This window comes from Arthrobotrys flagrans (assembly GCF_004000055.1).
Source record: "Arthrobotrys flagrans strain CBS H-5679 chromosome Unknown unitig_15, whole genome shotgun sequence".
In the NCBI taxonomy this organism is placed as follows: domain Eukaryota; kingdom Fungi; phylum Ascomycota; class Orbiliomycetes; order Orbiliales; family Orbiliaceae; genus Arthrobotrys; species Arthrobotrys flagrans.
In genome coordinates, this window is record NW_027137545.1 from 2,238,202 (window position 1) to 2,250,678 (window position 12,477).

Below are 12,477 nucleotides of genomic sequence, written 5' to 3' on the forward strand. Positions count from 1 at the left end.
GTAGTCAAAGCCTACCACTCCCCCTCCGCCCCAAGCGAAGCCTTCAAAGACCCCGTAATACTCGCGGTGGAACCCTACTTCCTCCCCAACAAGCTCGAGGACTCATCCGGCTCATCGCCATTATCCTCCCCATTAACCTTCCCACCACTAGCACTAACCTCCGCCACAATCCCAATTTCGTTTATATCCTCTGGATCACTGGTCTCCACAATAACCTTCCTAATCCCTCCTACATCCTTCGGTCGTTCCTTCAAACTGCCCGTCCTAACCTTCTTAAAACTCTGTGCGGGGGATGGCGTCCTAGGCGTAGTCTTCGGTTCGGGGACTTTCATGGCTCCTGGCGCGAGATTTTCAGGGACTCTGTTGGATAATGTATGCGCTGCTGTGCTGGGTGTATATTCCACCCGTGGTGTAGCCTGAGACCCATTAACCCCGTCTTCGAACGTAATCGTCCTCCTCAATTCCTTCGTAGGGCGTTGTTGTTCCTCTCCACCGGGTCCAACAGCAGCACTTCCATCGGGCTGTACGGTCTTAATCTTAATAGTCTTCAGCCCCGTACTCCTCGGCGCCGCGGCCGGATTACTAGGCCCCAAATGCTTCAAACTCTCCTTCAAACTATCCGGAATAATCGTGTTCCCCCCAGTCCCGCCGCTCAACTTCCTCATCACCGCTTGAGAAATAGACGCTTTACTCCCCCTCCTCGGCGAAGTTTCACTTTCCAATAGACCCGTCGAAGCTCTTCGTTCACCGCTGGCCCCTGGTCGGTTAATAGTCGAATACCCTTCGAATGATCCGGCGAGGAGTTTATCGCCTTCTCCTGCAACCGCCATCTTTTGGCTTTCTACCGCTGCATCGAGGATTTCGACGGCTTGGCTGGTTTTGCCTTTTACCGTGCCTTCGCTGGGGAAATTCGTACCGTAACTACGCCGGCTGATAGGCGCGGGGTTCATACGACGAATTGCCTTGTGGACATCAACGTAGACGTCTGACTCATCGACGATTTCCTCGCCGATGAGTTCCTCGATTACGTCTTCGAGGGTGATGACGCCGAGGGCACCGTAGTTTTCACCGGGTGATTCGGAGACTAAGACCATATGGCTCTGCACACACACTCACATTAGTAATCAATCTAACAAATATGTAGACGGAGTAGAATGAACATACCTTCCCCTCCTGGAAGAAATTGACAATATCCAAACAACTTGTCTCCGGCGCCGTCTCCGGCAAAGTAGCGAGTGGAAAATCCGCAACCTTCATCCCATCCTCCGGATCATAAGTAATCAAAATCTTAACCAACAGCATCCCCACAAAATTCGTCGGCTCTCCAGGCGCATGGATAGGTATACGGCTATACCCCTTACTAAGAATCTTATCCATAGTTTTCTCATCCAAAACCGTATCCGCAGACATAGTAAACACATCCTCCATGGGGGTCATTACACTTCCCACCGGTTTGTCTTTCAAATCGAGAACGGCGGTGATGATGGTGACTTCATCTTGGTTTAAACGTTCGGCTGGATGTTCGCCCAGGGTTTTGTGCAGCGTAACGAGGGTTTTTAGGCCGGCTTTTTTGTAGGTTGTACCGTGGTCTTCGCCAAGGATCCAGTCGAGGAGGAGGGCGGTGGGATATGCGACCGGGTACATGATGTACATCAACGCTAGGACGAAGGGGGCGAGGTAGGCACCTATCGACAGACCGTATCGGACACAGACGGATTGGGGGATGATTTCGCCGAAGATAACTACCAACCTCAATTAGCATCTCCTACTTGCTAATAGAAATAATGAAACGGAACATACCGATCAGAACGGTACTACTAAGAACAGCCGGCCATCCACCGCCCAAACTGCGATCGAGCAGAATCGGCAGGGTTTCGTTGGTAATCACATTAGACAACAGCAGTGTAACAAGAACCCAATGCTTCCCGCGAGTCAAAAGTTTCAGGACGGCCCGTGCATGTTTCTGTTCCCTGTCCTCGCCAGATTGCGCGATAACCTGCAAGTAAATCTCATCCTGTCCCATCAACCTATTCCATCATTCCAAGACAATTAGCATTTTAGCTAACCTCCAACCATCTCAAAAACGCCATCCATACCATCACACACAAAAGAGCCGAACTCGAAAACAGAGCAAGAGGAAAAAGACATACCCTAACGTCAACCCAGCAAAAACACCACCAAGTACAACCAAAAACACAGAGATACCAAGGTAAACCCAGAATCGTGGTTCATCGGGATCCCTTTCTACATCGTTATCATCATGTGAAGAGTGGCCGCCCCAGACATTGAGAGAATCGCGTTTACTCCGGCCGCTAAGCGGGTATGAGGCGAGTGTTGGGATCTGAGCGGAGAGAAGGAGGATCAGGCGAATAATGGAATTTGCGAGGTTCGAACGACGGTAGAGGGACATCGCTTTTTTATCAAATTGAATTATCTCCGGTTGATCGGAGAGGAAGAGTGGTGAAGGATAGAAGGAAGAAGAGAAGTTCCGAAAGGCGAGAGAAAGAGAGGGAGTTAAGAGACGAGACCCTGTGGCTAAGCAAGCTAAAACGCAATGACCGGGGTTATGTTCCAGTCAAACCGGACGATCTAGAATCTTCCGGCGGGTGTTTTCCCGAGCCGACAAACAATGACAGAGTAAACTTAATAACCCAATCTCCAGTATCTTATCGATCGATTGAAGAAGAATACGAAGACGGTGTATACGGGGTTAAAGCTGACGAAGAGGGAAAATTAGTCAAGGACTGGGGAAATATTTAATATCGATTAGATGACGCCGGTCGGCTGGGATGCTGACGATTGGCTACCCTGAAAAAGCCAAAACAAACGGCGCCGCAGAATCTGACGTCAGGAATTTTTAGCTGCTTTCGTCAGGAAAGCACTTAGCAAGAAGCGGGAGCTGGTGTTATTGGAAAGTATTTCCACGTCATGATATCGATTATTTGAAGTTCCGCATTCCATGAAAACGGGAGATATATTCAGAGGGAAAGAAGAAAGAAAGAAAGAAGAAGGCGGAAGCACCGTGTTCAGCCGGCCAAGATGGAACCCAAGACGTTAGAATCCAGGATGATGCATCTCTGCTAGTCTCGAGACCCTTCTTTAGACAAGATAGGACGAGCGCCCATAAATACAACTCTTCAACACAGTTTTCATATTGCTAATATATTCTAGTCTTGTAGAGAAAGTCAGGATTCACGCTCCACTCTTAATCAAGCGCCCTCTTTTAACTTCTCCCATCAATCGCGGTACTTTCCAACTACAACCTTCAGCTTATCATTTCCCTTCAAGATTTTGGCTCTGTGTTGCCGTAATTTTGCAATCTCATTCTGAAGCTCTTCTATTGTTAGGACTAAAGGGGCGGGTGACAATGCTTTCAGCTCCGAGGAGCTTGGGAGGGGTGATGTATTTTGGGTTTTCCCTGTTAGATTTAGAGAAATAACACGATTTGGTTTGCTTAATTTCTCGTCATTATAATTTTTAAGGAATTTACCGCCGAGTTGTAGGGTCTTTAGAAGCTTATAATTGTCTGTAAACCCGCATCTGGGGAGTACTAGCACCAACATGCAGCTTTGACTCGTATAACTACGGGCAAGGCATTCTAATAAATAGAAAAGGATACAAGTAAGGCCCTATAGTCAAGGATTTTATACTACATTATATGTAGTCTGTCCTTACGGCGGGTAGCGTAGCGTGGAAACTGCGAGCGGAGAGGACTAGCACCAGGTACTATCGATCTTGAGAAATGTTGAACGTTCAGCCAAAATATCGCCGCCACAATATAGTTTGGAGGGACTTGTGAGGCCATGCGCCCCTGGGAAGTGAAAGTATTCATTTCAAGGGACAAAAAAAAATTATAAAAAAATTTAAAAAAAAAACCCTAAATGAGATTTAACTAAATATTATTGATTGTTGTGATAATAGTACTTTTATTTAAATAGTATTATATCGAGAGGTGACGAACTAATAGCCTTCGAAAGAATCTTCAAAACATGCACATCTCTACATGCAACGCGAGTTACGATAAACCTATACAACAGAGGTTTGTCTGTTTACTTTTTCTGAAAGATGAATGTGGAGAAGAATTTACATCCTACGCATCCCTTCCATACCCAAACACCCATTTACCGCGCTACGAAACCCAGTCGCTGCCGTGTGTGATTCATAACCATCGTGCATCGCATATGGCGCTGATCGCAAATATGGACGCAACTGCTTAGTAGCGGTCCATGATAAGCTGCGTCTTCAAAGAATCCTGGGCAAGGAACCAGCCCTTGCTGGTTAGGAAAGTGATAAGGTCAGCCTGTTTGGTCGCGGCGGTGGTGCGGCTGTTCGTCTTGAAGGACGCCTCGACAATGTACTCGATGCCAGTGCCCGCAGCATCTTTGATGGGCCACACCTCAATGTAGATCTGCAAACCGCTCCACGTTCCAATCGAGCGCTTCGCAAGGACGGGTCCGAAGATGCGGGCCGACGCAAGAGCGGTGGTGCCCCAGTTGTTGTAGAGCCAGTCATCGAACTTGTCCGGTGCGTCGTCGATCAAGAACGTGCGGGACTTGCTCTGGCCGGGCAGGTCCATGCCGCTGTAGCCAGATCCAGATGCGGATTTTTGGCGGCTGATGGAGAGGGTCTGCTTCTGGTAGCCCCACTCGATCTGCGCGTCGTAGTTTGTGTCGCTGGAGTCAAAACCTTCATTATTGGCGGTGGTGAGAGCGGCGTCGATGTCGCCACCGGTGACGGCATAGCGCTTCTTGTACGTGAGCTCGAAGTCGTTCTTGCCCTCGGTCTTGCGGATACGCGGGCTCCAGCCGGCGTTGTAGATCTCCTTATTACTCTTGTCGAGGAACTGGACGTTCATCTTTGTCACTGACGTGGGCATGCCGAAGGTGGAAAGGACGGTCGGCGTGAGCTTGTTGTCGGTTCCGAGAACGGCAGTGGGGTTCATTAGGAGCTTAACCTCGTAGTCAGGCACCATGTTCGAGGCCGCTTGGACCAGCGAGGTCGTCATTATCGCCGAAGCGACGGTGGCAAGCAAGCTACGAGATGCGTAGATGTACATATTGCCTATTGGAGAACTGGGATGGCTTGAAACAGACAACAAAGATTTGACAAGAACTGCTTGCAGTAAATGTAGAAGAGGGCAAATTGCAAAGTCTGTGTTTTTCCACCTGGATATGGTCTTCCTCCTTGGGCATTGTATCTCTTTATACAAAGAAGGTCACCCACGTGCCCACCAGGCCCTCCCAAAGCCTCTACGTGCTTTCAACAAGTCGCCATAACACGTGGGACCTTCAGCTCAGTAAGTGGGTAAAAGTGTAGGGCACGTGTGCTTAGGATGTCCACCTTACTGGCGATCATGAAGTTGGCCATGGTCAAGCAGTCGGTGATGCATCGTGGATGCATATACGGACGTACGATGCAAGCGGATGTGATTAGGTAGACGTGGGGTAAGCTTTTGACCAAGAAAGCTTAACATATATGCATATATATGCACATGGTTTTGGAATCATGGTTTTATTGGTGGTTTTAAAGTTATTTGAAGAGTAGTAGTTGCAATATTGGTGGTTGAATCGCTTGCACTTATTCCAACGAATTGTTGTAAGAAGCGTGTTGAACGCGAGAACGAGGATGTCGATTTCTCGGCAAATTTCTTCCAGCCTCGAGACTATTTTCTGACAGTATGGAGGAAAGAACACCCGTTTATTGCAAAGAATCCCGTTTCGTTTCATTTAGACAACTTCAGCAAGCAAGAGCAATGATGAAGCATAGGAATATTGCCCAGTGTAACATCATAATATCATCGTTCTAGGTAACCACCAACCTCCCCACCTTCTTATTTCGTTCAGATGTCATGACCTCATAATCCTGATCTTTGATTCCGGTCCACCGTGCAGAAACAAAGCTTAGATGCATCGCCTTTTCCATCTTGTTCACTCTTTCATGCAAGGAACGGCCGAACCACAAGCGACACGTTCGACGGGAACGATGTCTTATTCGCCCAACTGCATCTTCAATAGTGGAGTTGTACCCTGTAACTGTCGGTACCAGTTACAAGCGATTGGGTCCAAGGTCTGGAAAACCCCTTTTAGACTAGCCGTTATTCCAGGCTGAAACTGAAGACAGCGTAACAGTAAAAGCGAGCAAAAGATTTGTACGGGAGACGAGATGTGCGAGCAAGCGATTGGTCGAAACTAAAGATATGTATATCTTTTGGAAACACCAGCAGAAGATAAGTATTTCGAGAAGCTGCGTTGCGCACAATGCAAAAAAGGCGGGGTACCGGCTGAAAATTTTCGAATATTTCTCATCTACGCTTTACTTGGCTCTGAGGGCAGGGCAATGCAATGATATTACCGCTTACACATAAATCACACTGCATTCCCTTTGTATATTTGAACGAAAGTAAGTTGCTCAACAGTTGCAAGGGCTGTGTGGTTCACCGGACCCAACCAATCACATTCTCAGATAGCTAAGGAAGCAAATGTTGATTTGAGATCCGGGATTGCAAAGCTTCGAACCAGTCGAGCAGATTAAGGCGTATGAAGCCCTCATCGACAACATGAAGCAGGCTGTTATGACAAGACGAAGCAAAGGCTTTCCGAAAAATCCGCGAGCGCAGATTTAGCAGTGGCTAAAGTAAAAAGTGGGCAAGACGACAAGGCCGAAAAGATCGAAAACGGGAGAAATTCCGGAATAAGGAGAACCAAAAGGGAAAATAATCTCTTTTGTTTGCAGTATTTGATCTAAGATGTTTGATCATAAACTGCACAATGATAGGTGTAATTTTGATATCGCTGGGTACTCTAAGTCATTAAAACTACAACTCTGATGGCTAATACTGAGGTATATAAAGCACAAGTATACACCTAATCCTCGCATGTATTCTCGCGAAGCTTTTATAGAAAATTCCATATTACCAAGAATTTTAGACATCATCAAACAACTGTTTATGGGGATACTGGAGACTCAGATTCTCGGATCTTAAGATATGTATGCAAGATTTCCAGATACAACAAAAATTAGACATTCCTGTGCTCAAGGAAAGATAACCTTGTTAAACATAGCCCAGGTTATACAAACGAGCACTTAAGTCAGCAAGCTCCACTTCGGCTTCTGTTTCTCAGTCCTGACTTCTCAGTCTCAATTCGGGGAAGCATGTATGTGGAAGTAGTTAGGGCTGTTGGTTCAGAGAGTGTAACTACAATAGGACTAAATAACTAATTGTACTGATAAGTTGACCGATGAGGATCTAAGGAAGATTTGATCCGTCAAATGAAAATGAGTAAACTAAATGCATGATACTTCTTCATATAAGATGGAAGCGATATGTTGATAGGGTCCCTATCGCCATGTCAGAGTGTGATATGGTGATATGGCCCATACCAACCTATCAATTACGTGATACATATCAAAACAAGGTAACTACTAAAACGAATAGACATACAAAAGGACGGTGCGAGCTCAACGACCACAAAGAGCGCGCCATTTATACTACCTGTAGGCCTCCCTGTCCGATGACGGCATGTATTATATTACTACTCAGCAAAGATCGATAATCAATGAAATGAATGAGAGGAGCTGTGGTATATCTACACCCCCAAACTCTTACGTTTTCTTTTCTTTTCTTCCCTTTTCTTTTTTTCACTCCTTCCCTACAGCTAGTGCTCGTGAGCTGTTATACTATCTGATACTTTGAGATAAGTATATAGGGTTTAAGCTTGGAACGTTATTTTCTGGCATGCTCAATCGGGGAAGAAAAAGGGAAGAAAAATTAATAGGCCAAGATCATATTATCATCAAGTGAGCACTCAAGTCACCAAGTAACAAAATCAAGCTAAGATAATACAAAAAATAACGCGACCGGTGACTGGACCCATTTTAGTGCTCACAATAAAGTTCTATAGGGCCTACGTTGCCGGTGGTCCGTACAGTACTTTCGTTGGTAAAGTCAATATGTTACCTGCATGCATTTACTAACATAACAACTAATGCTCCACATCATTATACGACACGAATTGATATTAAATTGAAGAGTCAATGGCTTATGTGGCTTTGCATATTGATTAGAAACTCCGACCCGGCTCTTCTGTATGAACAGAAGAGTCGAAATGGTCTGACTCTACATTACTAAAGGAGCGCTCCGAAAGAATTCGTAGCCATGGACACTCGCAGTCATGTACGCATGTGAGCGTACTAGGGTTCATTGCAAATGAGTTCGGTAGTAGTAGACGTATGGCTAAGTATATATAGAAAGCAGCTGATATGATGATTAATGATACTACCATTAATACTAGTTACTCTTAAGTTCCTCTTCTCTTTCCTTCTCCATCCCTCTAACATACATTTCGAATTCGACAGCAGTAAACCTCTCAAACAAGACAATGCAGGGTGTATGTCTAGATTGATCAAACAAAATGCGGGGGATGCAAAAGGCGCTGGAATCGCAGACAGAAATAATCCACCCCCTCCTCTTCAACCTCCCTCATCTCCAAGTAAAATAACACCCGCTGTTCCAACGAAACAATATAAAAATGTCAAACGCCAAAGTCGAAGCAAGAAAAGAAAAAAAAAAAAAGATATGTATGTACAATACCAAAACAGGGAGGGTCTTTATGTATAAAACGCCCGCCTGCCACATGCAATAAACTGCAAATGCACAGTGCAAGATACCTCAAACCTCCAATGATCCACCAATCAAGAATAATCCCCTCCTTTCTCAAAGGGACATACTGCTCCCGGACCCGATTTCGATGTCACAAAGAGAAGGAAGGAAGGGGACTCATACCCTCCGCTCCTTCAACAACCCCTGTTCCTCTCCATCCTCCAAATTCACATCCTTCAACTCCTCCTTCTCATCCGCCTTCTCCTCCACCAAATCTTCCAATTCCAATTCATCAAAACTATACCTCAACCGCTCCCCTTCGACCTCAAACTCCTTATTAAACGGTGTGATCCCTAAATCAATCGCCTCCTCACTCGCAAACGTTCCATAAACATCAACTTCATCCTGTTCTCCCAATCCCTTCGGCGGGAAACTCTTCATAATCCCCCAGTATACTATCAAACTCTGTACGAACCCAAAGATACAGAACCCTCTGTAGTATAGCACCGCTACTGTGACATCCGTTCGGTCCTTGATTCGAAGGTTGTCAATCATTCCCGGAACAGCGGGGGCCACGCAGGCAATCCAGACGAACAACGCCCTCCAATTCACCCCAAACGTAAAATAATAACTTCCACCTGTATCCCTCGTATACAAATGTGTAAGCTGTATCCTCTGCCGTCTAACCAAAAAGAAATCACTAATCATAATCCCCGTCAACGGCATCAAAAATACCGAAAAGTCGGAGAGTATATCAAGGTACATTGTTGACAGGTAATAAAACTGCCAGGGCTGGAATGCCCAGGATAGGATTGCGGCGATTATGCACCCGCGCTTGATGTTGACGTATTTGGGGAATAGACCCGCGAGACCCATGCCTGCTGCGTAGGCGTTTCCGAGGACGTTTTGGGCGAGTTGGGAGGTTATTAGACCGGCGGCGCAGAAGAGGCAGGCGGCTCGGGTGAGGAGGGTGTAGTCTCGGGCCAATCTGTCCATTAATAGATCGACGGGGTTCCAGATCGGTTGGCCGGAGGCGTCGGTATTCATCGAGGCGGTTACAATACCGAGTAGAGGGATAATAGTCCCTGGCACGAACAATCCAAAAAGCGTGCCAAAGGTCTGAACCCCCTGCCTTCTCGCAAACCGTGTGAAATCCGCATGGTTCAAGATACCAGACGAAACGGATCCAAGGATCGAAGTAATTCCATAAAGCCACGTCCACCACCGATTTGTCTGAGCGTGAACCGTATCCCATCCGCCTGAGGGGTCCTGAAATTCTCCAGTTTTTACGGTCCAGAGGGTTAGGGAGATCATAACGATTAATGCGAGTACGTTCGAGAGGATGACCGGGTGTTTGATCTTTTCGGGCCCGACGAGCATGAATGGGACCGAGAGAATGTGGAACTAAAGGTAGGTTACATATCTGTTAGTCACATTCCGCAAATTAAACAACCATAATACATACCAGAATAAACGATATCAAGTCCCTAGTCTGCATCAATGCCCCTTCAGGCAAGGTATTGGGCATATTCAAGAAAGCTGAACTACAGCTCCCCAGAATAACGGAGATACACAATCCGCCCAGCCATGCTTGACTTCCATACCAGATAATCGACATGACCACACTCATCACAATACCGACGAATGAGCCGTAGACACCTAGGATAGCTCTAATAATAACGCCACCCATCAGCATAAATTCCGGCTAAAGAGTAAGAAAATAATTTTATTTACCTCTGAGCAATTGTAAACCCAATATGCCATTTCCCGCCAATCCACCCATTACATATCGCCAAATACGCCACCAACCCCTGGCCAACGAGCAATACCGCCACAGTTTCCCATGTCGATAATCCCAGAGACACAAGCACCGACCCTGTAGTCCAGCTTGAGATACACAAACTAAATTCCCAAAAATTAGGCCTCTCCCCCCCGAGAAAAAAGACCCTAAGGAATGAAGTGAAGGGAGAGTACATACTGCGGCACCGACCAAAACCCTAAGAACTCCGTGCGACCCCAGGTTCGTCGACTCGGCGGCAGGGGAATAATATCGGGGTTTATCCACCAGTTTGTCTTGACGCCTGAACGGTCATCATTTCGAACGATGAGGATGTCGCGGAGGCCCATCGCCTTCTTCCCTCCTTTTCGTCTTCCTCCTGCGTCGACTTTATTATTTAAAATGTGGTGTTTATTTTTTAAGTATTTCGGTAAAACCCGGATGGTGTTTATTAAGGAGTAATAGCTCGTGCTGGGTGCTGTGTTGTTGTGGAGTTCGTCGCACGCGAAGGTAAAGTAAAGGAGGAGAAAATGTGGCGGAAGATCGAATGGAGGCGGATGCTAATGCTATATCATAACGGACATGAAATTAAAATATGCTGTATTGATTGAAGTCGAAGATATCGATTTGAACGAGTGACGATATGAAAAAGAAGAGTTACGTATCGACAGAAGAGAGAAAAGAAGAAGAAGGAGCTCAAACCAATATTAATAAGAATAAACTTCTCATGCAAATGTTGTTCAAAGGTAGCATTCGTTCCCCTGTCCCCTGTCCCCTGTCCTGCCCCTAAAAGCACCCCAATCCAGAATGGCATTTCTTTCTTTCGAACCTCCTTTCCGCCCAATTAAGGTCGGGCTTGGTTTTTGCTTGAAATTGCATGCCCATTTCCACACCCAGCTCCAAAATTGACCCTGCATGGGGCTACCAGGACTTACCACCCGCGCTAGTCAATGGTGTGAGGGGCGCAGCTGTTAGAACCGGGTTTGAAGCGATGCGTGTTCCGTTTGACAGGCTTCTTTGAGTTGTTCGGTGCTTCCGGGTGGTTCGAGGGTCGGATTTATCAGTGCTCCGAGTTTTTATATATTACAAAGACTCTATATGAGTAAGTACATAGTACATATACGTTAAGATACTTCAAATCTTAATAGTAACTGATTACTGGTACTTAAATCGATGGGAGTATTTATACCAGACAAGTCATACGTCTAGACTATCCTGTCGGTATATGCCGTTCCCGTTCGTATCGGCTCATCGATGACGGAGGAGTGAGCATTCAGACATACTAACTTATTGAAATAAGCTAATAATCACGGAACGGAACGGAATGGGGTTTAACTAATTTTCGGCCGTCAAGTATAATAAATGATTTAGTAACCTACTTCATGCCCATAGCTTAATAATTCCATTCCGATTGTTTAGCGGTAGTCTCCGAATCATTAATTTTAACGAAAACGTATAGGTATACAAATTGTAAGTTTCCGATAGCAAATGTCGTCACTAAAGATCACTCGCTCTAGCCGAGTAATATCCGTATGACAATGGAAACTTAATGCGAGCGTGCACGCAAAAATTCCAACAACTTCAACGTTGACGAAACCGCTGTGCCAACTAACTTTAACGTCACAACATGTATCAAAAACCGTGCGAGTTTGCTAGATGTGACCGAATTAAGTGCTGACTGTTCCTTTGTAGAGGGACAGTAGATTACACATTTAGCAACGTTAAATATTATTCTTCCAAGTCAACTCGCTGCAGAATTCGAATTCCAATACTCTAACGTTATGAGTCGCTGCGGGATTATGTATCTCCGCTGTTTAAATAGTTACCACACTCAGGTAATCCACCTTACGCAGGGGTTCTCTAATCTGCCTCGTTTTAATTCACTTACCTGTATACAGGGGATCATATCGTGCAGAAGTTTCAAGAGCGGATCATGTTAAAATTATCCTTAGCTTAGTTCACGATGGTCTGGGCACAAGATAATTTCACTACCCAAAAATGAAAGTTTCATAGAAAATTAAATCTACAAAAATTTATCCCTTGACATGTCTTTGCCTGTCTTTGTTATAACCTTACAATCTCCAAAGTTGCCGCCTCACCT

General features: G+C 45.7%; 3 protein-coding genes across 3 annotated transcripts; all 3 read right to left on the reverse strand.

Annotated features, from left to right (window-relative positions):
• Positions 1-74: 74 nt before the first annotated feature.
• On the reverse strand, positions 75-2,410 carry DFL_000574 (uncharacterized protein; the record flags this gene model as incomplete). The annotated part of the gene is made up of 4 exons (XM_067635045.1): positions 75-1,100; positions 1,165-1,742; positions 1,801-2,027; positions 2,151-2,410. The coding sequence occupies 4 exons, from the start codon at positions 2,408-2,410 to the stop codon at positions 75-77; spliced, it is 2,091 nt and encodes a 696-aa protein (XP_067495115.1).
• Positions 2,411-4,213: 1,803 nt separating this feature from the next.
• DFL_000575 (uncharacterized protein) lies at positions 4,214-5,056 on the reverse strand (the record flags this gene model as incomplete). Its single annotated transcript, XM_067635056.1, has 1 exon — positions 4,214-5,056. The coding sequence occupies one exon, from the start codon at positions 5,054-5,056 to the stop codon at positions 4,214-4,216; it is 843 nt and encodes a 280-aa protein (XP_067495116.1).
• A 3,720-nt stretch (positions 5,057-8,776) lies between these two features.
• On the reverse strand, positions 8,777-10,726 carry DFL_000576 (uncharacterized protein; the record flags this gene model as incomplete). The annotated part of the gene is made up of 4 exons (XM_067635068.1): positions 8,777-10,003; positions 10,065-10,269; positions 10,334-10,501; positions 10,578-10,726. 4 exons carry the CDS (start codon positions 10,724-10,726, stop codon positions 8,777-8,779), a joined length of 1,749 nt encoding a protein of 582 aa, XP_067495117.1.
• Positions 10,727-12,477: the final 1,751 nt, after the last annotated feature.